Source organism: Pteropus alecto, unplaced genomic scaffold (assembly GCF_000325575.1).
Source record: "Pteropus alecto unplaced genomic scaffold, ASM32557v1 scaffold11, whole genome shotgun sequence".
NCBI classification, from domain to species: Eukaryota; Metazoa; Chordata; class Mammalia; order Chiroptera; family Pteropodidae; genus Pteropus; species Pteropus alecto.
In genome coordinates, this window is record NW_006431956.1 from 9,438,240 (window position 1) to 9,462,758 (window position 24,519).

Below are 24,519 nucleotides of genomic sequence, written 5' to 3' on the forward strand. Positions count from 1 at the left end.
GCCCGCACTTTGGTTGACCTGGATTTCTTTCCTCAGAGGGCAGCCCAGGTCTTCACCGAGGGATCTCCCTTGACCTTATGAGGTCATATTTTCTGTAGTTACCTATTCACTATTGTCAAAAGGTATGGAAGCATTAAGAGATGCTTCAAGGAATCTCCAGGTTCCTGGATGTAGTCCTCGCTTACTCCATTGTGTAGCAATACCTCTAACTCCCAATGGTGACTGGTGACAATTACTCCTACCAATATTGTAACTTTTGGCATGAGGAACTCAAATGACCAGCGGGTAGTAACAGCTTCAAGTTCAGTGGAAATAGTGTCTGGTGTATCTTCTTTAAGAACAAAGGTCTGTGGTCTGAGAGTGCTAAAGTTTGCAGTAATAGGAAGCACAGATTTCATAAGGAGAAAAGCTGACAATGCTTATGTACCATTGTTTCATGACTTTCTCTGCTGTTTCTGCTCTTATCTCTTATTTTCTTCCTTCTACTCACTTTGTATTTAATTTTGTTTATTTTCTTGCTTTACAAGGTAGAATGATATAGCATTGATTTCACATCTTTCTTCTTTTCTAATATAAGCATTTAAAGTTAAAAATTTCTCACTAGTACTGCTTTAGCTGAATCCCATATATTTTAATATGTTCTCTTTTCAATTCTGACCATTTCAAAATACTTTTTAATTTCCCATGTAATTTTTTAAAATACTTAATTTTTTTTCAATTGGCATACAATTGGTATACGATATTACATTAATTTCAGGTGTACAACATAGACATTTATATAACTTATGAAATGATCACCCCAATAAATCTAGTAACCATCTGACACCATACATAGTTATTAATGATGTTATTGACTATATTCCCTATGCTGTACTTCACATCCCCATGACTATTTTGTAACTACCAGTTTATACTTCTTAATCTCTTCCCCTTTTTCACCCATCCTCCAACCCTGCTCCCATTTGGCAACCATCAAAATGTTCTCTGCATCTATGAGTTTGTTTCAGTTTTGTTTGTTTACTTTTTCTTTAGAGTCCACATGTAAGTGAAATCATGTGGCATTTGTCTTTCTCTATCTGACTTACTTCACTCAGCACAATACCCTCTGGGTCCACTCGTGTTGTTGCAGATGGCGAGATTTTATTCCTTTTCATGGCTGAGTAATATTCCATTGATATATGTAGCACTTCTTTTTTATCCATTCATTCATTGATAGACACCCAGGTTGCTGCCATATCCTGGCTATTCTAAATAATGCTGCAAAGAACCTAAGTGATCATAAATCTTTTTGAATTAGTGTTTTGAATTTCTTTGGATAAATACACAGAAGTGGGATTACTGGGTCCTTCTTTGTCTCTTGCTATATAGCCTTAGTTTTAAAGTCTATTTTATCTTATATAAATATTGCTACCCAGATTTTTTTTCCTTTCATTTCCATTCTCATGAAATATTTTTTCCCATCTCTTTACTTTCAGTTTGTATGTGTGTTTCCATCTGAAGTGAGTCTCTTGTAGGCAACATCTGTAAGGGTCTTATTTTCTTATTCATTTAGCCACCCTATGTCGTTTGCTTAGAGCATTTAAGCCATTTACATTTAAAGTAATTGTTGATTAGATATGTAGTAATTGCCATTTTATTCACATTTTTGAATTTTTTTTTCTTCTTAAAGAAGCCTCTCTGACATTTCTTGTGATAACTAGTTTGGCGATGATGAACTCCTTTTGCTTTTTCTTGTCTGGGACTCTATCTGTCTTTCAATTCTAAATGGTAACTTTGCTGGGTAGAGTAATCTTGGTTGTATTATCACTTTGCTTTTTTATCACTTTGAATATTTCCTGCCAATCCCTTCTGGCTTGCAAAGTTTCTGTTAAAAAATCAGCTGACAGTCTTATGAGAGCTCTCTTGTAGGTAACTAATTGCTTTTCTCTTGCTGCTTTGAAGATTCTCTCTTTGTCTTTAACCTTTGGCATTTTAATCATGATGTGTTTTGGTATGGGCCTCTTTGGGTTCTTCTTGTTTGGGACTCTCTGTGCTTCCAGGGCTTGTATGGTTCCATAATTATTTTTCTTCAAATAGGTTTTCTGTTCCTTGCTGTCTCTCTTCTCCTTCTGGTAACACTGTGTCATGAATATGGGTATGCTTGATGTTGTCCCAGTGGCCCCTTAAACTATCCTCATTTTTTTTGGATTCTTTTTTCTTGTTGTTGTTCTGATTGGGTGTTTCCTGCTACCTTATCTTCTAAATCGCTGGTTTGATCCTCTGCTTCATCCAATCTACTGTTGATTTCCTTTAATGTAGTCTTCATTTCAGGTATTGTATTCCTCGTTTCTGACTGGCTCTTTTTGTTTTCTATCTCCATTTTTATGTTTCCTATCTCTTTTTTAAAGTTCTCACTGAATTCATCTACTCTTCTTCTAAGTTCATTGAGCATCGTTATAACCAGTATTTTGAACTTTGCATCTGGTAGATTGCTTGTCTCTATTTTGTTTAGTTCTTTTTTCTAAAGTGTTGTTCTAGTCATTCATTTAGGACATGTTTCTCTGTCTTCTCATTTCGGCTGCCTACTTGTGTTTGTTTCCATACATTAGGTAGGGCTGCTATGTCTCCCAGTCTTAGTAGAGTAGTCTTATGTAGTAGGTGTCCTATAGAGCCCAGTGGCTCAGTCTCCCTGGTCACCTGAGCCAGGTACTCCCAGTGTGTCCCTTGTATGGGTTGTGTGTGCCCTCCTGCTGTAGTTGAGCCCTGGTTACTGTTTGCATGTCAATGGGAGCGACTGACCTTCCGTCTGATTGGTAGTGAGCAGGATTTGCTTTAACAGGGCTCTGGTGCCTATTTAGTCTTCTCTTTGGGTGTGTCATCCTTGAATGGGGCCCCCGGGTGGTGCTCCAGCTCAAACTGAGAAGCCACCAGGTGTGCTGGCCCCAGGGCCTCCTGAGAAGGGTTCCATGGCAGGCCGAGTTCAGGTGCAGCCTGTTTCTTGCCCAGGGCCACCTCACATAAGCCACTGAGCAATCTGCAGATGGCAGCCACCCTTGGAGGTGCCTGGATAGGCTAAGCTATGAACTGAGGCTGGCTGCCACTAGTGACAGGCGCAGGCTCAGCAAGAGGTATGGGGCACACCGATGCCACATGCTGCTTATTTGGGGTTTGTGAATCTTTGAGAGATTTTAGGAAAGTCTGCAGCATGAGCCAAGACAGGCTGTATGGAAAAACCACTAGAAGTGGCTTGTGCGGGCTGCATGTTGGGAAGGGCGGGGTCTCAGGAAAGCACTGGGCGGGGCGACCAGTGGCAGCTACATCTGTGGAGACTCAGATATGGCGCCTGCCTAGGTCTGGAGGCAGCGGGTGGGAGAGCTCAACAAAGAAACAGTGGATTTTGCCAGTACTTCTGTCTGAGAGAAAGCTGTCCATCCAGCCCTCGCCCTGAAGCCAGACAACTCAGCCCCTCCCTGGACGTTCCTCGCGTCTTTCACGCTTCGGCCCCAGTGCTGGAGCCCAGAGCGAGCGAGTCCGTCAGCGGTAAGTCCACGCGCCGGCCTCTTAAGGGGAGCGTCTGGTACTTCAGCCTCCTCGGTGTCACTCAGACACAATCTCTGCTGGTTGTCATAGTCAGAAGTTGTGGGACTCTCTCTCTGGCACTGGAACCCTAGGCTGGGGCGCCCTGTGTGAGGCTGGGACTCCTCACTCCTCCAGAGGGACCTCCACAGTTGAGATGTCCCTTCCTGTTTTTAACCGCCACATGTGGGTGTGGGACCAGCCCATTCAAGTCTTTGCCCCTTCTCCCAGTCTCCAGGTGGCTTCTTCTGTATGGGCTTAGTTGTAGGACTTCTGTTCCCACTGATGGTTGTTCTGTAGTTTTAGTTGTAATTTTGATGTGGTTGTGAGAGGAAGTGAGCACAGCATTTACCTAGTCCGCTGTCTTGACTGGAATTCTCTCTCGTAGGTTTTTTCTTTTTTTTTTAGCCATGTTATATAGAAATATGTTGCTTAATTTCTCAATATTTGGAACTTTTTAAAACATTATTTAGCTATTGATTTCAATTCCTTCATAGAGAATATACTCTAAATTATTTAATCCTTTGAAATTTTCGTGACTTGTTTTATGGCCCAGTTTATGGTTTATGCTGGTGAATAACCCTGTGTGCATTTGAAAAGTTCATGAGCACAGCAGATGTTGGGTGTGAAGTTCTGTGAATATCAAATTAGTTGATAGTGTTATTTATATTTTCAAATTCTGTACTGATATTTCTCTCTGCTTGTTGTGTTAATTATGGAGGAAACGATATCAAAATATAAACTTATATTTGTGGGTTTGCCTATTTCATTCTTAGTTCTATCAGTTTTGCTTCATGCATTTGAATCTCTGTTATTAGATGCATGCATAATTAAGGTTGTTATATCTTCCTGATGAATCAATGCCTTTATCATGCTGAAAAATTCCTCTTTATTTCTGGCACAACTCCTTATCTTGAAGTCTTTTTTTCTGGTGCATCTGCTTTTCTGCTCACCGTTTTCACAGAATATCTTTTCCATCCTTTTATCTTCCACTTATTTGTGGAAAGTAAGTGGTGGTGCCTTGGTAGAATATTTGAAGTGTCACATAACAGAAGAGTCTGATACAATCAGTAATCTCTGTGATTAATAGCTTAGTATCCACTTATCTGATTTATTCACTTTCCCTGAATCTTATTTACAACCAGATCTATTGGTTTGCTATCTTTTTCATAGACCCATGTTTGCTACAAAGGTTTCACGAGAATCGTTTTCTATAGCTATAATGACCTAACTCAAAGATATGTCCTAATACATGTCCTAATCTTGGGAACCTGTAGGTATGTTATCTTACATGTCAAAAGGGGCTTTGCAGATGTGTTTAAGGTTTAGCACCTTGAGGTGGGGAGATTATCCTGGATTATCTGGGTGGTCCCAATCTAATCAAATCTCATTAGTCCTTAAAAGTGGAAAAGCTTCTTCATCTGGGGTCAGAGAAAGAGATGCGATGACACAAGGAGGGTCTGAGAGATTTGGCATTGCTGACTTTGAAGATGGAGGAAGGGGTCCAGGAGCCAGGGAAGGTGAGGAGCCTCTAGAAGCTGGAAAAGGCAAAGAAACAGACTGTCCCCATGGCTCCAGAATGGATAGCAGCCTTGCTGACGTATTAATTTTAGCCCTATGACCCTGTTAGACTTCGGTAAGATAATAAATTTGTGTTATTTTAAACCACCAGGTTAGTGATAATCTGTTAACGGCAGCCATGGAAGATGAGTACATCCCTGCAACACTAACCTTAATTCGATGTGCTTGGGAACAGAGAGCTATGTAGGAGTGTCTCATTCTGTCTGAGAACCAGAAGTTCCTTATAAGAAAATTCTCAGAACTGAAAGTCTGGAGCATTTCTCAGCTCCACCTTCTCTAACATTTACAAAATTTCTCAATAGGAGGAAAAGACAAGTCCCAGAAGTATTGTTTTTTTTTGTTTTTGTTTTTGTTTTTCTTCAGTAGTCTGGATAAGAGAGAACTTATTTTTTAATGACTGTGATTTATTATTTAAAGAATAAATCAATCCATTAAAAAAACAAGTAGATTATGCCAAGGAAAAATTTATTTTGGATCTGAAGCAAGTTTCAGACCTTTAGGCATTTTTTCCTAAGGTTTTAGATCCTGTGAAACTGCTTCCATAACAACAGGCCCATAGAAACCTCAAGGGGCTGTCACTATGGATGTAACTGGAGATGTCCTTAAAATTGGGGGACCGGACAACTGCCCAGGATCCAATATGTTAACAACACCCAAGCTGACAGTGAAGGAGCTGTAACTCAGAGAGGTAGGTAGTGGAGAAGGAAGCACCTCACAAATTCATGCCAGAACAAAATAAAACTGAAGTGCCCTATCCAGGTCTGTCAAGGCAAATTAGTTGAGAATACACCTTATTTCTCTCCACCCATCCCCCTTACTACTTGGGTTTCCTGCTGTCTCCCCTCTTTCCTCTGTCCTTTTTTTTTTGGATGCTCTTCGAAAACTTCTCTTCCTTGTCAAAACTGTTGCTAAAGTTCCTTCAATCTTTATTTCATTTATATAATAATGGAGGAGGAAACAGCAAGATTGAAGAGCAGTCACTTAGAGTAATTTCCTTATCTACCCTCTTCTGGGGAGTGTCTCCTCCAAGGGAAATTACAGCCAGGCTTTGCCTAGAACATTATCCCGTTTCCAGATAATTTTTTGTTGTATGAAAGGTAGAGTAAGAGTATTTAAAATTTGAACTTAAGATCTCTGCTTTTTAAAATGTAGCCAAGCATACAAAAATAAGATTTGAGTATTAAGCCCAGTGAATAAATAGGATTATCAGTAGTCCAGATGAAGAGCATCCATTGACGTCTCTACAATTATTTTCATTCAGTAGATAGTACAGCTTCATGATAGTAAATCAAGTGTAAAGAACATAAATTGACTGACTAAACAGACACCTTTCTAGCTAGGCTTCCTCTCTTAATCACATGACTATAAAATTAAACTAAAATAGAATTGTATACTTTTAGGATGGTGATCCTATTCTTTATTCCCCATCATTCTTTATTTTCCAATTTATTGAGTTTGAATCTGTCTTACAGAAATCTAGATAAGTCTAATACAATTCAGCCAATAATCTCTAATTACCAAGTTGGCTCTGATAAATAAGTCCTTTCTCTATCAAAAAAACTAGTAAGCTATCTTTTCTTTGTAGTTTGGCAATATCAAGATGTAATGCCCTTTAAACAGTATCCATCCATAGAAAGGGGATATTTTGTTTGAAAAAGACTTATAAAATAACATTGATATACATATTTGCTTTCAATGTGTATTGTACTTGAAATCAGTAAATGCAGCTAACACCATTTCAAATACTCTTTTGCTGTGGAAAAAAATGACAAGCATTTAAAAACCATTTCAGGCAACAAAATTATATAATTTAACATTCACAATTATTTCTTTACAAGAGTGAAAAGGATGAACCATTCTTATGAACAATTTTAAAAGATCTATTCTCTTTCTCTAAAAATCAGTCAAACCATCTACTTTAATGTTTTCTACTGAGAAAATGATTAATAGACCCAATTTGGATGAATGTTGAGCTCTGTAATTTTAAAAAATTGACCACCGGAAATGTTTATACTTTTCTGCTACTTATGCCTCTTTTCTTCTAGCTAGTCTCTGAAATCACAAGTGTAACACACACACACACACACACACACACACACACACACACACACACACACAGCTTTCAAAGTAATCCATTTCTTAGAAAAATGCCGAAGCTGACTGATGGCTCTATTTGCTGAGTTATACGATTAAGAATTTTTCTAACTGAATCACTTTCCCTGAGGAAAAAATAGGTGGATTGTTAAATACAAGTGAAAAGCAGGTAACATTTTTGTCTCTCCTAATTGTGTGTGGCAATGATGTGGTCTTTGTCTTACAGCTCAGTTTTCAAAAAAGTAAATTTTATTTATCTTCTGGTGCAAACTGCTTCACGAATTCCCTTGGGAAGATACCATTGAGAAGTTAGAAGTCTATAGTATCCTGTATTTGAATTTTCAACCAATAATATATCTACTTCTGACTTTTAAAAAAATAACCTTGAGATAAGCCTTCAGTTTGGCGATTCCTGATATCCCGAGTAGCAGTCCTTGCTTTTTTGCTTGATAAGAAAGCTTAAAACTACTGTATTAAGTTGTCTTCGAACATAGGTGCTAATTGAAAAAGACCTAAAATCAAAACAGGACCTACCTGTGTCAACAGGAACAAACCTCCCTATTTAAGGATATTGTTGAGTCGACATAGTAATCTGTATTGAGGATCTTACTATTAATAATCATATGATGCGAAGAGAGAACACACTCTAACATCTCTCTTTACATTGTTATCAAAAGGGATAACTGTGAAAATGAATTCAATAAAACAAAGGGAGAAATTTACATAAACAACAACAAAAAATAGACTGTGTTGAAGCCATACCAGATTTACTGAATTAAAATTTTAAGAGATTGTTAAAAAACAAGAATTGATACAAGATTTTTCAGCAAATATTCCAGAGCAAACTTTAATTCTCCAGAATATTGCAGAAAGAGAAATCCAGCAGGGGCCTCTGGAGATTTTGAAGCTAATGAAACCTCATCTCAGTGGATAGGCAACCGACCCCAACCAGGTCCACCCAGAGGGACAGCCAGGTTCCTTTAAGGAAAGGAGACTCTAGACTTCCCTCTATCTTGTCTCTGTCTTATCTCTAGCAGACAATCACAAAGAAATTCAAAGTAGTTCACACTGCAGACTATAAAAGGAAGAAAATCCGATCCTCCAGCAATGAATTATTTTATGGTTATTAATTAAGCCCGAGGCTATCAGAGCCGAGTTTATTGTCTTAGTCCATTCAGGCTGCTGTAACACAAAAAGAAAAGCATAGATTGAGTAGGTTAAACAACAAACATTTATTCTCACCGTTCTGGAGACTGAGAAGTCCAAGATCAAGGTGCTGGCAGATTTGATGTCTGGTGACTCCTAGTCCATAGATCACCACCATGCATCTCTAGAATGTTTTCATCTCTTTGTCCTCTCACATGGTGAAGAGCAGAGGGAAGCAAGCTCTCTCGGGATTCTCATAAGGGCACTAACCCAATCATGAGGGCTCCAACTTCACGACATCATGTCACCATAGTTACTTCCCAAAGGCCTCATCTCCTAATACTGTCCTATTGTGAGATAGGGTTTCAACATATGAATTTTGAGGAGACACAAACATTCAGTTCATAACATTTATGCTCTGGGACTTTGTGATCTAAACATAACCCAGAAATTCACATTGCTCAATGCAAATTGATGAAGTGAATTCTTACCAGGCAGTAAATGACACTTCTTCCTATCACATGGTTTCTTAAATGTCATCTAAATGCTGCTCGTTGTAATATAATAATAAGCTGGTGAGAGAGAGAGAGAGAAGGAGAAGGAGAGAGTATGTGAAAGAAGGGAGGGAGAGAGGAGCGGAGAGAGAGAGGAGAGAGAGTGCTTATCATGGTCAAATATTCATAACATAAAATTTACCATTTTCACCATTTTCCGGTGAACATTCAGTGGCATTAAGTACACTCATATTGTTGTGTATCCATCACCACCATCCATCTCTGGAATGTTTTTTATCTCTCCAAACTGAAGCTCCATACCCATTAAACAATAACTCTCCATACCCCAGACCCTGACTCCTTGGCAATCCCCATTCTCCTTTCTGTCTATGAATTTGACTGCTCTAGGTACCTCATATAAATGGAATCACGTAGTGTCTGTCCTTTTGCGACTGGCTTATTTCTCTTAGCATAAGGTCCTCAAGGCTCCTCCATGTCATAGCATGTCAGAATTCCTTCCTTTTTAGTGCTGAGTAATGTTCCATTGTATGTATATACCATGTTTTGTTTATCCATTTATCTATCAGTGAACACCTGGGTTGTTGTCACCTTGTGGCTATTGTGAATAATGCTGCTATGAACACAGGTGTACAACTATCTCTTGAAGTTCTGACTTTCAATTCATTTGTGTATATATCCAGTAGTGGAGTTGCTGAATCATATGATAATTCTATTTTTAATAATTTGAAAACTGCCAGACTGTTTTCTGTAGTGGCCGCACTATTTTACATTGCCACCAACAGTGCACGAGGGTTTCAGTTCCTCTGTATCCTCACCAACACTTATTTTCTGTTATTTTGAAAATAGTGATCATAATGGGAGTGAAGTTATATCTCACTGCGGTTTTTATTTGCATTTCCCACATCTTTTCATGTGCTTATTGGTGATTTGCATATCTTCTTTGGAGAAATGTCTATTCGAGTCCTTTGCTCATTTATTAATTGGGTTTGTGTGTGTGTGTACAAGTTGCATAAACAAGTTCTTTATGTATTCTGAATATTAACCCCTTATCAGATATATGATTACTTTTTATTTGCATTTTCCTAATGATTAGTAATGTTAAACATCTTTTCATGTGCTTATTGGTGATTTCCATATCATCTTTGGAGAAATGTCTATTCGAGTCCTTTGCTCATTTATTAATTGGGTTTGTGTGTGTGTGTACAAGTTGCATGAACAAGTTCTTTATGTATTCTGAATATTAACCCCTTATCAGATATATGATTAGCAAGTATTTTCTCTTGTTCCGTGGGTTGCTTTTTCACTCTGTTTATAGTATCCTTTGATGCATAAAAGGTTTTAATCATAACGAAGTCCAATTTATTTTGCTTTGTTGCCTGAGCTTTTAGTGGCATATTCAAGAAATTATTGCAAAATTCAATATTATGAAGTTTTTCCCTATTATTTCTTCTAAGTATTTTATAGTTTTAGGTCTTATATTTATATTTTTGATCTATTTTGAGTTAATTTTTGTATGTGGTGTAAGGTAAGAGTCCAACTTTATTCTTTAGCATGTGGATGTCTAGTTTTCCCAACATCTTTTGTAGAAAGGACTGTTCTTTTCCCTATTGAATTTTCTTCACACTCTTTTCAAAATTCAACTGCCTGTGTATGTAAGAATTTTTTCTTGGCTCTCTACTGTATTCCATTGGTCTATAAGTCTATCTTTGTGCCAGGACCACATTCTTTTGATTGTTGTAGCTTTGAAGTAAGTTTTGGTATCGGGAAATATGAGACCTCCAACTTTGTTCTATTTCAAGATTCTTTTGGCTATTCTAAGTCTGTTGAGATACTATATAAATTTTAGGATGGATTTTTTTCTACTTCTGCAAAACAAGATCATTAGGATTTTGATATGGATTGCATTAAATCTGTAGATCACACTACCTAGTACTGCTATGTTGACAATATTAAGTCTTCTAATCAATGAATATGGGATATCTTTTTATTTCTGTCAGCAACATTTTATAGTTTTCAGAGTATAAGTGATTCACTTTCTTGGTTAAGTTTATTCCTAAGTATTTTATTCTTTTGATGCTATTTCAAGTGGAATTATTTTCTTAATATCATTTACAGAGTGTTCATTGTTTTTGTATAGAATGCAATGGATTTTCGTGTGTTGATTTTGTATATTACAATTCAGCTGAATTTTAAAATCATATTTTAACATCTTGAGGATAAAAAAGAGTATTGATACTAGGTAATAAATTTTAATTTAACAGAAAAGCATGTTTTATAAGTAGTATTTTTTTAACAATGGTATAGTGAATAAAACTGTAAGTTACAAACATTTAAAGTAAAAAGGATTTCATTATTAATATCATAACCCCATTTTAATTGTTTTGTTTTTTAAACTCACTCAAAACAGAAATCTGCTGCAATTCTACCCACTATCTATTTTTCTCTTTTTTGTCAATTTTAAGTTGTATGAATAGATAAACATGAATTGATTAGAATGAGTAAAAGAAATCCTTGTTGCTTCTCAAAGTTAAAAGGGATGATGTTTTCTTAAATTCATAATGAGGACTGTATGACAAATTTTATCTTTTTGTGATTTTTCATTCACTAGAGCAACTTCCCTAGTATTTTTATAAAGCTTGTGACAGTGAATGCCAAATGTGATCTCAATTGCTCATTAGGACTAACATAGATTATTTACAAATTCAATCCATCTAAAGTTTATTGAGTGCATAAATTGATCCCTGCTATGAAGAAAGAGGCTATGTATGGCTTTATGTTGTCAACCATCTGGAAGAAGAGCAAAAAGGTCATGCGATTATCTCTGTGGTGGAACTTACTGAAACAAGTAGGTTGGTCAGCCAACGGATGGGAGAAAAAAGATAAAGTTCAGTTCATCGATTTTTGGGATTCGTAAAGGCCAAACATTCTTTCTAATTTACCAATTTTTCAGCAAGTTGTGATCTCAAGGATGACCTCTTTAGAAAATTTTCTTGGAGACAGTGCATGGATAAAGGATTATATGAACTGAATATTAGGTTTTGCCAGCACTTTTGGGTGTCATTAAGAACTGTAATAAATCTATCTACCTCTCCATCTATTTAATAGAAGGACTCCTACATGTCTCTTTATAACCATTTTTATTTAACGTGTTGTCAATAAATAATCATCAAGCGACCCTACAAAAAATTAAGAGAAAAATCAGCTGAGTGGCTTATTAACATTGTTCTAGGTATGTGGATGAGTGAATATTCAAAATATTATTTTTTCCTCAAGTGTTTGAAAATATAGAAATGTCCCAGTGTTTCTTCATAGCGGTGATGATCATTTGGGAAAAAAAAAAAAAGTCTAGGTATATTAGTATAAGACTGTGGAAAATACTTGGAAAAAATCTTTCTCTTCTGAGTATAAATAGAAGACTTTCAAATGTCACTGTCTAGTTTGGCTTTAGCTACCAAACAGTCCAGTAACTCAAAATATGCTTTAGTTTTTCCTTCTTCTTCTCTTTTTTTTTCTATTTTTTATTTTTAGAGTAATAGGAATGTGTGGGTGGGACACGAGGAATAAAGAATGATCCATAACCATTTTGATTCTTCTCCTGGCATGCCTTAGTTCCTGCTAAGATAAGAGTTTCTTTCATTTACACTAGGCTTAGATAAATATTTTTTTTTTTTGTCTGCACTGTGTATGATGGTGGCCACTACACACATGTGGCTATCCCACAGAGCCCTTGAAATGTGGTTAGCGTGACTGTGAAATGAATTTTTAAAAGTGAATAAACTTTTTTTTTTTTTAGAGCAGTTTTAGGTTCATGGCAAAGTTGAGTGGAAAGTACCGAAAATTCCCATATAACATCTGACCCGCACATGAACACCTTTCCCCCATCGACTTTTCTCAGCACAGTGGGACATGTGTTACAATCAATAAAAATACACTGACACATCATTATCACCCAAAATCCATAGTTTACTAGCAAAGTCCATAGCTTATTAAGTGAGGTCCATTAAGGCTTATGCTTGGTGTTGTACATTCTGTTTACATCATACAGAATAGTTTCCCTGCCCTAAAAATCCTCTGTTTTGCCTATTCATCCCCCTTTCTCCACTAACCCCTGGCAACCACTAATTTTTGTCATCTCCACAGTTTCGCCTTTTCCGAAATGCCATATAGTTGGAATAATACAGCATGTACCTTTTGAGACTGGCTTCTTTCATTTAGTAACATGCATTTAAGGTTCATCCTTGTCTTTTCAAGGCTTGATAGAGTGGAATAATAGTCTATTGGTCAGATGTACCGCAGTTTGTCTATCAATTCACCTACTGAAAGACATCTTTGTTGCTTCCAAGTTTTGGCAATTCTTAATAAAGCTGCTATAAATATATATGTGCAGGTTTTGTGTGAACATAAGTTTTCAATATATTTGTGTAGATACCAAGGAGTATAAATACGGGATCGCATAGTAAGAGTATGTTTTGTTTTGTAAAAAACTGCCAAATGTCTTGCCAAGTAGCTGTACCATTTGGCACTTCCACCAACAGTGAATGAGAGTTTCTGTAGCTCCAAATTCTCGCCAGCATTTGGTGTTGTCAGTGTGTGAATTTTGGCCATTCTAATACAGTTGACTCTTGAACAATTCAGGATTAGGAGTGCAGACCCTCATGCAGTGGAGTTGCATATGTGGATTCCCAACTGTGGATGGGTTCAAGGGTCAACTGGAGTTGTATAGTGATATCACATTGCTATTTTAATTTGAAATTCCCTGAGGACATATGAACATCTCCTATGCTTCCTTGTCACTACCTGTATGCCTTCTTCAGGGAGCTGTCTGTTCAGGTCTTTTGCTGAACATTTAAAAAAAATCATGTGGCTTATTTCCTTACTGTTAAATTTAAAGCATTCTTCATATATTTTGTATAACAGTTTTTTTTGGTCAGATATGTCTTTTGAAACCATTTTCTCCCTGTCTCTAGCTTGTCCTTTCATTCTCTTGATGTTGTCTTTTTCAGAGCAGAAGTTTTTAATTGTAATGAAATTCAGCTTATCAAGTATATCTTTCATGTATCATGTCTTTGGTGTTGTATGTAAAAAGGCATCACCATATCCAAGATCATCTAGGTTTTCTTCTATGTTTTCTAAAGTTTCATAATTTTGTATTTTCTTTTTAGGTGTATGATCTATCTTGACTTAATTTTGTGGAGGATAGAAGGTCTGTATATAAATTCTTTTCTTTTTTTTTTTTTTTGCATATGGATGTCTAATAGTTTCAACACCATTTGTTGAAAGGACATTTTATTACTTATGTACCTTAATCAAAGATTAGGTAATTGTATATGTGGCTCTATTTCTGGCTTCTCTATTCTGTTTCATTGATCTGATTGTCTAGTCTTTCCAATACCATACTGTCAATTACTATAGCTTTAAAGTAAGTCTTAAAGTTGGGTAGTGTCAATTTTCCAAATTTGTCCTTCTCCTTCAATATTATGTTGGCTCTTCTGGCTCTTTTGCCTTTTCACGTAAACTTTAGAATCAGTTTTTTAATATTTAAAGAATAACTTCCTGGAATTTTGGTTGGTGTTGTGTTGAATTATGAAAGAACTGACATCTTGACAATATTGAGTCATCCTATCCATGAACGTGGAAATTCTCTCCATTTATTTAGTTTTTACCTGATAGTTTTCATTAGAGTTTTATAGTTTCCTCATGTAGATTTCGTCCCTAATTTGTTAGATTTATATCAAAGTATTTCATTTTTTGGTGCTAATATAAGTGGAAATATGTTTTTAATTTAAATTCCACTTATTTATTCCTGGTACATAGGAAAGCAATTGACTTTTGTATGTTAACCTTGTATCTTGCAATCTTGATATAAGCACTTATTAGTTCCAGGAGCTTTTTGTTGATTCTTTTGCATTTTCTGTATAGATGATCATGTCAACTAAAAAGAAAGATAGTTTTATTTCTTTTTTCCAAGTCTGTATACTTTTTATTTCCTTCTCTTATTTTTTTATTTTTATTTTCTTTAGTTTTTATTTTATTTCCTTTTCATTTCTTCTCTTAATGCATCCACTAAGACTTCCACTATGATGTTGAAAAGCAGTGGTAGAAAGGCACATCCTTTCCTTGTGCCTAATCTTAGCAGGAGAACTGAGTTTCTCACTCAAAGTGAGATGATTAGGATGATCTCTCTCTCTTCGAGTTGTAGTTTTTTTTAAAATAGATGTTCATTATGAATCCGAGGAAGTTTCTCTCTATTCCTAGTGTGCTGGGAGTTGTTATCATAACGTGTGTTGGATTTTGTCAGTACTTTTTATGCATTTATTGATATAATGATGGGAGTTTTCTTCTTCAGCTTATTGATATTGTAATGTAGATTATACTAACTTTTGAATGTTGAAGCAGCCTTATATACATGGGATAAATCTCACTTGGTCATGGTATATAATTCTTTTTATACATTGCTGGATTCAATCTGCTACTCTTTTGTTGAGGATTCTTGCATCCCTGTTCAGGAGAAATATTGGTCTGTAGTTTTCTTGTAATGTCTTTGTCTAGTTTTGGTACTAAAACAATGCTGGCCTCATAGAATGGGTTAGGAAGTCTTTCCTCTGCTTTTATTATCTGGAAAAGATTATAGAGAATTGTCATATTTCTTCCTTAAATGTTTGATAGAATTCACTAGTGAACCCATCTGAGCCTGGTGCTTTTTGCTTTGGAAGGTTAATATTGATTCGATTTTTTTATAGATATAGGCCTATTCAGATTGTCTATTTAATCTTGTGTGAGTTTGGGCAGGTTGTGTCTTTCAAAGAATTGGTGCATTTCACCTAGGTTATCATATTTGTGGACAGAGAGTTGTTTATGATATTCCTTTATTATACCTTTTTGTCCATGGAATTTGTATTGATACTCCTGTTTTCATTTCCTATATTAATAATTTTTGTCTTCTGTCTTTTTTTCTTAGTTATCGTGGGTAGAGGCTTACTGATTTTATTGATCTTTTCACAAAATCAGCTTTTGGTTTTGTTGATTTTTTAAAATCATTTTCCTGTTCTCAATTTAATTGATTTCTGCTTTAATTTTCATTACTTTTCTTTCTTCTCCTTACTTCGGATTTAATTTCCTATTCTTCTTACAGTTTCTTAAGGTAGAAGCTTAGATTATTGATCATAGGTCTTTCTTCTTTTCTGCTATTTCTCTCTAAGCGCTGCTTTTGCTGTATCCTACAAACTTTGATAATTACATTTTTGTTTTGTTCAAATGTTTTTAAAAAATTTATCTTGAAATTTCTTCTTTGATCTTTGTATTCTTTAGAAGTGTGTTGTTTAATCTCCATCTATTTGGGATTTTTCAGCTGTATTTTTGTCATGGATTTCTAGTTTAATTCCATTGTTGTCTGAGAGAAGACATTGTATGATTTCTATTCTTTTATCTTATTAAGGTGTGCTTTATGGACCACAGTGTGGTCTATCTAGGTGAATGTTTTATGTGAGGTTGAGAAGAATGTTAATTATTTTGTTATTGGCTGAAGTCATTTATAGATGCCAATTATTCCAGTTGACTGATGGTTTTTAGTTCTTCAACAGTGATCTCACTGATTTTTTGTTTTCTGGATATGTCTGTTTCTGATAGGTATTAAAGTTTCCAACTCTAATAGTGGATCCATTTGTTTCTCCTTGATCCATCTATTTCTCCTTGCTGTTCTATTAGTTTTGCCTCATGTATTTTAACCCTATTGTTAGGAGCATAAACATGAAAGGTTATTGGAGTATTGAGGTTTTTCTTCTTATTTAATGTCTATCTTTATCCCTGATAACTTTCCTTGCTTTGAAGTTTGTTCTGTTTGATAGTAATATAGCTACTCTCACTCACTTTTGATTAGTATTAGAAAGATATATCTTCCTCCATTTCTTTACTTTTAATCTAGACATACATGTCTTTATATTTAAAGTGGGTTTCTTGTAGGCAGCATATACTTGGATCTTATTTTTTGATCTACTCTGAAAATGTCTGTCTTTTAATTAGTGTGTTTAGACCATTGACATGTAGAGCGATTATTGATATAGTTGGATAATTATCTACCATATTTATTACTGTTTTCTAATTGTTGCCCTTATTCTTTGTTGCTATTTTTATCTTTCACACTTTTTTTCTGCCTTTTGGTTTTAATCGAGCATTTTATTTTATTCAATTTTGTCTCCTTTCTTAGCATATTAGCTATATTTCTCTTTTTCATTTTTTAAATGGTTGCCCTAGAGTTCTCAATATACATACAACTAATCCAGTGTCGCTTTCACATAACACTATACTGCTTCATGGGTAATGTAAGTACCTTATAATAACAAAATATTCCTAATTCATTCTTCTTGTTCCTTGTGTCATTGCTGCCAATCATTTCAATATATCTCAGTGCACACATACACATACAAGCATACATAATCGAACGCATTGTTGCCATTATACACATACAAGCATACATAATCGAACGCATTGTTGCCAATAAACAAATTTATTGGATAAATTATGAGTGAGAAAGGTGTTTATCTTGCCTTATTCATTTTCTGATGTTCTTCTTCCTTTATGTAGATTCCAGTTTCTGACCTATAGTATTTTCTTTTCTCTGAAAAACTTTTAACATTTCTTGCAAGGATGGTCTACTGACAACAAATTCCCTCAATTTTTGTTTGTCTGAAAAAGTATTTATTTCTCCTTCACTTTTGAAGGATAATTTGGGGGGTCCAGAATTCTAGGTTGGTGATTTTCTCTCTTAACATTTCAAATACTTCACTTTAGTCTTTTTGCTTACATAGTTTCTGAGGAGAATTCAGTAGTAATTCTTATCCTTGTTCCTCTATAAGTAAGATGTTTTTTTCCCTCTGGTTTCTTTCAAGATTTCTTTTTTAATCTTTGACTTTTTTGAAGTTTGAAAATGATATGCCTTTCTCTCTTTTTTTTTTCAAGGGCATTTATTCTGCTTGGTGTTCTCTGAGCTTCCTGGACCTGTGGTTTGGTGTCTGACATTAATTTGGGGAAAATTCTCAGCTGTTATTGCTTCTAATTTGCTTCCGTTCCTTTCTCTCTTTTTCTGACTTTTCCTATTACACATGTGTTACCCCTTTTGCAGTTGTCCCATGGTACTTGGATATTGTGCTCTGTTTTTTCAGTCATTATTCTCTTTGATTTTTAGTTTTGAAAGTTTCTATAGTCATATCATCAAGCTCAGAGAGTTTTTCCTCAGCCACGCCCAGTCCACTGATGAGCCCATCTAAAGCATTCTTCATAGCGTTTTTGATGTCTAACATTCCTTTTTTGATTATTTCTTAGAATTTCCATCTCTCTGCTTATATTATTCATCTGTTATTGCATTTTTGGTCTACTTTTTCCATTAAAGCCCTTAGCATATTAATCACAGTTTTTAAAATTTCCTTGTCTGATAATGCCAACCTTTCTGCCATATCTGATTCTGGGTCTGATGTTTATTCAGTCTCTTCAAAGTGTGTTTTTTGCCTTTTAGTATTTTTTTAAAAAAGATGATGTGATGTACTGGGTAAAAGGAACTGTCATAAATAGGCCTTTATTAACATAGTAATAGTGCCTGGGGGGAGGGGAAACAGCTAGTCTTATGATTAGGTCTCAGTCCTTTGGTGAGTCTGTGCCCCTCGGTCGTGACCTTCTTGTCCCCTCGAGTTTCTCTGCTCTAGGACTGGCTCCCACAGAGGTTTCTGTTTGTGGGTTTCTGCTCTGGTGAGTTGTATTCTCTGTATCCATCTGTCTTTCTCTCTGGTGTCTGAGCCAGCGGTTTATCCTGCCACCTCATTTTTCTGACATGTCTAAGGAGAATTGTTAATTTTTCAGTTTTTCCGGATTTTTACGTGTTGTTAGGACACACTGGCAGAATTCTAATCTCCTTATACGCCATACCTGAAATTAGAAGTCTTTAATATTCAACCTTTAAGTTTGCACATGCAAACAGATAATTGCAGATTTGCAATCCAGATGGTGCCTTTCACTAATAGGTTTCCATTTTGTTCTCAGCTATGTGTCTTTTGCAAGGAGAAAACTAAGCCATTTATGAATGTGACAGTGATAGAACAGCCTATGGAATGTGTACGCCTGTTTAAGCATAATTAGGATGTCCTACAAAATAAGTTACTGAGTTTTTTCCTCATTATATTATTTAGGGACAAACATGGTTCTTCTTGACAAATGCAAATGTGTACCTGACTCCATATGCACAGTGGGCTTTAGGGTCTCTCTGAAAGGAAGACGGCATAAATCAGTTCGTAAAGGAACTTCTTGAATAAGAAAGCAAATAATTTCCCTTAAAAGTTGGTGATCCCAAAAGCTACACATCTCTCAGAAAGGAAAAATATTTGAATTGCAATTTTAACTTCATAAGAGATCATCAACTGTCTTCAGTGAATGAACATTGAATTTCTATATCTGAAATCTTAATTTTTAATAATGACAAGGCTTTGAAATTTTTAGTGTATTTTAGAAGCATTGGATGCTAGGAACCATACTGAATTTAAATGTTGAAACATCCAGTAACAGATCTTTAATGACACCAGTAAGAAATCAGCTTCAGATTATAGATGGAAGTAGTCAGATTACAGACAGAAATTGCCAGAGAAGGCTTTGCATGGCACAAGAGGAGAGAGAATCTTATTTCCAGGATATGTTTTATAGACCATCCTTCTTTGTGACAGGTCCTCCCTCGTGTATAATTATTACATAGTACATGATGTTAGTATTCATCCACTTTCTTGTGTGATGTTTTAACATTCTCTGTGAACATTCATTTTAAAACTTCTGCTTGACTAGGAATATAATTATAAGGACTGACTCAAGTTTAAAACATTTACTTACTTGTCATTTTCTAAAATATTTAGCAATCCTGATTAGCAGTTGACCATCACAACTACATCTCAATTAGTTAATACAGCTTGCAGGGACCATTATCTCTAGACAAGTCACAGTTAATATGTGGACTTTGTGCATCTGAGGATATTCATTTCCTGTGCCTGATTCAAAATCAAAAAAAAAAAAGAACAATGGCATGTTAAAGAGTTGCAGCATAGGCAAAAAAAAAAAATTTTTTTTCTTCAGAAAATTACAACTCCTTGACTATCATGTCTTGGTGTCCACTGATTTGAGTTTGGGGACTTGCTAAGCATGGAGGTCAAAAAGGAAGTTACTTTCTACTTCAGGTTTTCTAAATTGCTGGGAGAAATCTGAAGGACATTTTTCTTAGCTCTATCTCTGGGCAGGGCTGCTTTGCTAACATTTCTCTTTTTTCTGGATCTTTTTCTTCAATGTTAATGTATTCTATCCATCATTTTGCCTGCTCTTGTCTTAAGGGTATAAGTCAAGATCTGTAAAATTGTTCAATAAAAGAGTTTAATTGCCCTGGAGGAAATGGGAACCTTTCTCTCTTGCAAGCCAAGAAAAAATGGTGGTGCTTAAACTCTTGTTGGGAATTTTAAAAAGAGAAATACAAAATATACACTCTTGCAAATCAATTCCTAAGGACCTTTATTTTCCTTCAAGTTTTACTGACTGAAATGTTAAAAAATATATGTGTAGATTCAAAACAAGTGAAATGCTGTAATGAGATGTGGTTTGAGCTTTGGCATTTTATATTTGTATCTTTTGGACAGACTTTCTGTAGGACTCTTTGGTACTTTGGTATGAATCCAAGAGATATTATGGTTCATATGATCATTCATAATAATCTAAAAGAAAGCCAAGTATTGTCTCAAAAGAAAGCAAACTATGCTGGGTTTTCCTGCCAAACGCATTTATGCATGGACAAGGAAAGGTCAGAGGCCACACAAATTAAGATTAAAGCTTCTATATCAGAACGAGAATCTCCTTAAACTTTTAAAAATGTTAATTTTCATGGTTTGTGTGCTTCTATAGGCTTACAACATCAGTCTGTTGTTATAGCTTTCTTTAAGTGCATATTGTTTGCCTTGAAAATAGAACCAGTAATGTGATGTCTTCGAGGTCAAAGGCAGCATGATATCTATATGTTGTATCATGTATTTTGATCACATACAGTGACTATTTTATGCCTAATTGGACATTTTTAGTGTTGGCATTTTCCATTTTTTCTAATTATGTAGAAAGATATTGGTCAAAATAGAGATGAATTTCAGACAGAGAGCTGGTCTCTGTAGGGCTTTGTATGTCCTCTCCAGTAATGAGATGACCTGGCCTCTTGCCCTAGTTCTGACATCACATTTATGTGACTTTGGGTAAGTAATTTTCCTTCCTGAGCCAATGTTTCCTCATAACTAAAAGGAGATAGTAATTTTATCTCTAGCAGGATTATGAGGAAATGGGGAAGGGAAAAGGTATAAGAAAGGGCATGAAAAAATGAATATAAATGAAAGTAAGCATTGCATAAGACCTTCAACCAGACAATTCTGAAGACCTTGAGGGAACATGGGCTGCCAGAAGGCACACTTGAATGGATGGCAAGTTATTATTGAGCCAATTATTTAGGGAACCAGTTGCCTATGGTCTGGCCTTGGAGCAAACTATTGTTAAAAAACAAAACAAAACAATAAACAAAACAGGGAACCTGTCGTAAAATTCCACACAAGACATTCTATGTCATAAGAATTCTATTTCAGCTCCTGGAACTGAAATACACATGATTTTCTTGTGGGTGATACCGTCTAATGCACAGAATAAAGGATTATTGGTTTTCTCACTGGGAGTGAAACCATCGTCAGAGATTGGAAACTCTTATAAACACAAGTATTTAGTTTTATCACGTGTCAGACACTACAAGCAAACAGCAGGTCTATAAGTTTAGGCCAGTAAGAAAAATAATAGATCAAACAATTTTTTAAAAATATAGCCTTTTTGGATTTATTCAGAACAGAAACTGGTTGAGATTTGCAGAGATTCTCAAACTAATTCTATCTCTGTGTTTTTTATATCTAAAACTTTTTCAAGATCTAATCAAGATCTACTTCTTCCAAACCAACTATCTTGAGTGGAATTTTGAGGTGAAGATGGAAATTAGAAAATGAGCTTACTAAATGTAGGTTCATTAAGACACTGATAGTTTGAAACTTCATCTCAAGTTCTCTCTATCGAGCCAGAACCATTTTCACCACCATGCCTATATCTTTTCTGAAGCCTTTTTCCACAACAATTCATGAGAAGCAATCATGATGGTTCAGTATAAGATCCACATTTTATTAGTATTTGCCAAGAAAATATTTCCAGAAACTACTAATTTGTCAAAGACGAACAACAGCCAGGTGGCACTATAGACAGTGGAGATGAGAGGAGTTGTTAATTCAGCCACATCTTATAAAACAATATTAATTATTGTGTGTGAAAAGCAAGAAGGAGAGGAAAGTATAAAATGTCTTATTCCAATATTTGGAAATAAGTTTAACATTTGAGCCTCTACTTGACCAGGGATTGAATAATTGTATCTCACAGATACAGTCTGAGGTACAAATTACTAAGACAGAAGGGAACCAGTTGCCTATGTTGTCTGGCCTTGGAGCAAACTATTGAAAACTGTTTACTAACTATTGAGCATTAGAGGTCTTAGGGAGCACCAATGCATGTATTTTGTTAATCTCTCAGAAATGCTATCAATTGTAAACTCTTCGAGAACAAATACATTTTATGGATTTTGAAAATGTCCTTTAAAATTTATAATAATGAACCATGTACAATTTCTCTAAAGTAGCATGGTTAATTAACTGCATATTTAAACATGGCAAAAAAAAACATCCAAAGGGCACGTACGCGAAGGCTATCCATGTGGGAGAGTGGTTCTGGATCCTACTTTGTTTTTTAGTCTGCTGCCCCATGCCAGGATGTGAGATAGCAGGTCAAAATAGTCCTAATCTTCCTCCCATCGATTGAGCTAATTAATGAAAATGGAGAAATATTCTTCTCAAGCACACCTAAAACAAAACATCTGGAATGCTTCTGTACAGGCATTAAAAAAACAAAACAAAACTGTGTCAACCTGTTTTAGTATTTCCATAAATCTAAAATCGTCACATATTTTGTATGTTTGACCTTTTTCTTGATAGATAAAATAAGCCAGTAGTTCTCAATAGGAGGTGATTTTTATCCCCGCCCCCCTTCCCCGAGGGACATTTGACAACATCTGGAGGAATTGTTGGTTGTCACGACTGGGGGCAGAGGGACAACTGACATTTAGTGGGTAGAAGCCAGGGATGCTGCGGCTAAGCATTCCACAAAATGTAGGAAAGGATTGTCTGGCCCCAAATGTCAATAACGTCAAAGTTAAGTCTCCTTCCCTGAGCCTGTATTCCAATAGAAAAGACTGTGACGTGAAAGAGATATACTGAAAGAAATTCAAAAGAACGTGGGACAAAAAGCACATTGAGGCACTTCGCACAGATGCTCGAGTGAACATTTTTCTCTAAATAATGTTAGGGCATTTCACACATACAAAACGGTGGCCACTCACCTCTCTGAGAATGACATAGAGCCTTGGGAGATGACACCCTTATCGTTCTAAAGGACAGGAAGACCTTGAGTCATCTCTTTGAAAAGAAACAAATATATGCTTTGCAATAACCAGTGCATTTACCAGTTTCGTAAACCTAACAGAATGGTCAACAATATACCTTTTATCTATTATCTATTTTGCATTTAAGCTTTTTCCGGAAATAAAAGTAAGAAGCACTGGGTTTCCTTTCAGTTGATAACTATGTCATTTTAGGACTTCTGGATACTAGGGTCGTTCTCGCCACAATCAAATGGCTCAATTTACCTTGCATTTTAAACTTTGGATAAGAGTAGGTATTAAGCATTTTATAATTGTTTTGGGAATTTGAAAGGTTATTGAGTTCTGAATAACAGTCTCTCATGTTTTCCCACCAAACTTTTCCCAGCAGTGAATATAGCTGGATCTTATTCTGGTTTTTTATTCTTTTTTTAGCTTCCTGAAATGACTCATGTTCAAACACGGCGACCCTGGTTGATGTTTCTCCTGCAGAATTTTGGATTGACCCTAGGTTGGCTTTCTCTGTTACTGTTGGCTATATATGAACAAAATATTAAAATATAAGTTGATACTCAAAATCCTTCAACTAAGAATTTATATGGCCTCATTTTATCTCTTTTGTTGTACTCTATAGTGATTTATAAATGAAGTATTTTTTATCTTCGGTGAAGTGTGCATCTCTTAGTTGATTAACTTATCAATTTTATAGTCCAATTTTGTGTTCGTAGTATATAAATGTCAGGTTATCCTTAATTGAAATTTTGTTTTTAGTCTCCAGCAGCATGATGGAAATTACACCTTTTTAAATCATTAATAAATTCTAAATTAATTCTAGTAAACTTTAAAAAATATTATTTTCCTAATAAAGAATGTTATATTTGAAGTAGACAGGTGCCTATTGGGATAAAAGTTGCTGCAACTTCTTGGATGTCAATAATATATTTTTTTTCCTGTAGGATTATAAACCATAAGCAAACTAAATTACAAACAAAGGTAATAAAGTCTAGTTATAATGTGATGGTTTTTATTACCTTCCGTTCCTGGATGTCAGATTCTGAATCAACTTTTACAAAACCAATATTATACAGTTCACCTGGAAGCATCTCCCACTGGCTC

At 35.5% G+C, this 24,519-nt stretch overlaps 1 protein-coding gene across 1 annotated transcript in view; it reads left to right on the forward strand.

The window, feature by feature from the left end:
* Positions 1-24,073, forward strand: part of SLC39A12 (solute carrier family 39 member 12) — a 69,326-nt gene extending 45,253 nt beyond the window's left edge. Inside the window, exon 12 of the mRNA XM_006906992.1 lies at positions 23,839-24,073. Coding sequence (XP_006907054.1) covers positions 23,839-23,967 — 129 coding nt within the window. The 3' untranslated portion in view covers positions 23,968-24,073. The remainder of the gene's footprint in view (positions 1-23,838) is intronic.
* Positions 24,074-24,519: the final 446 nt, after the last annotated feature.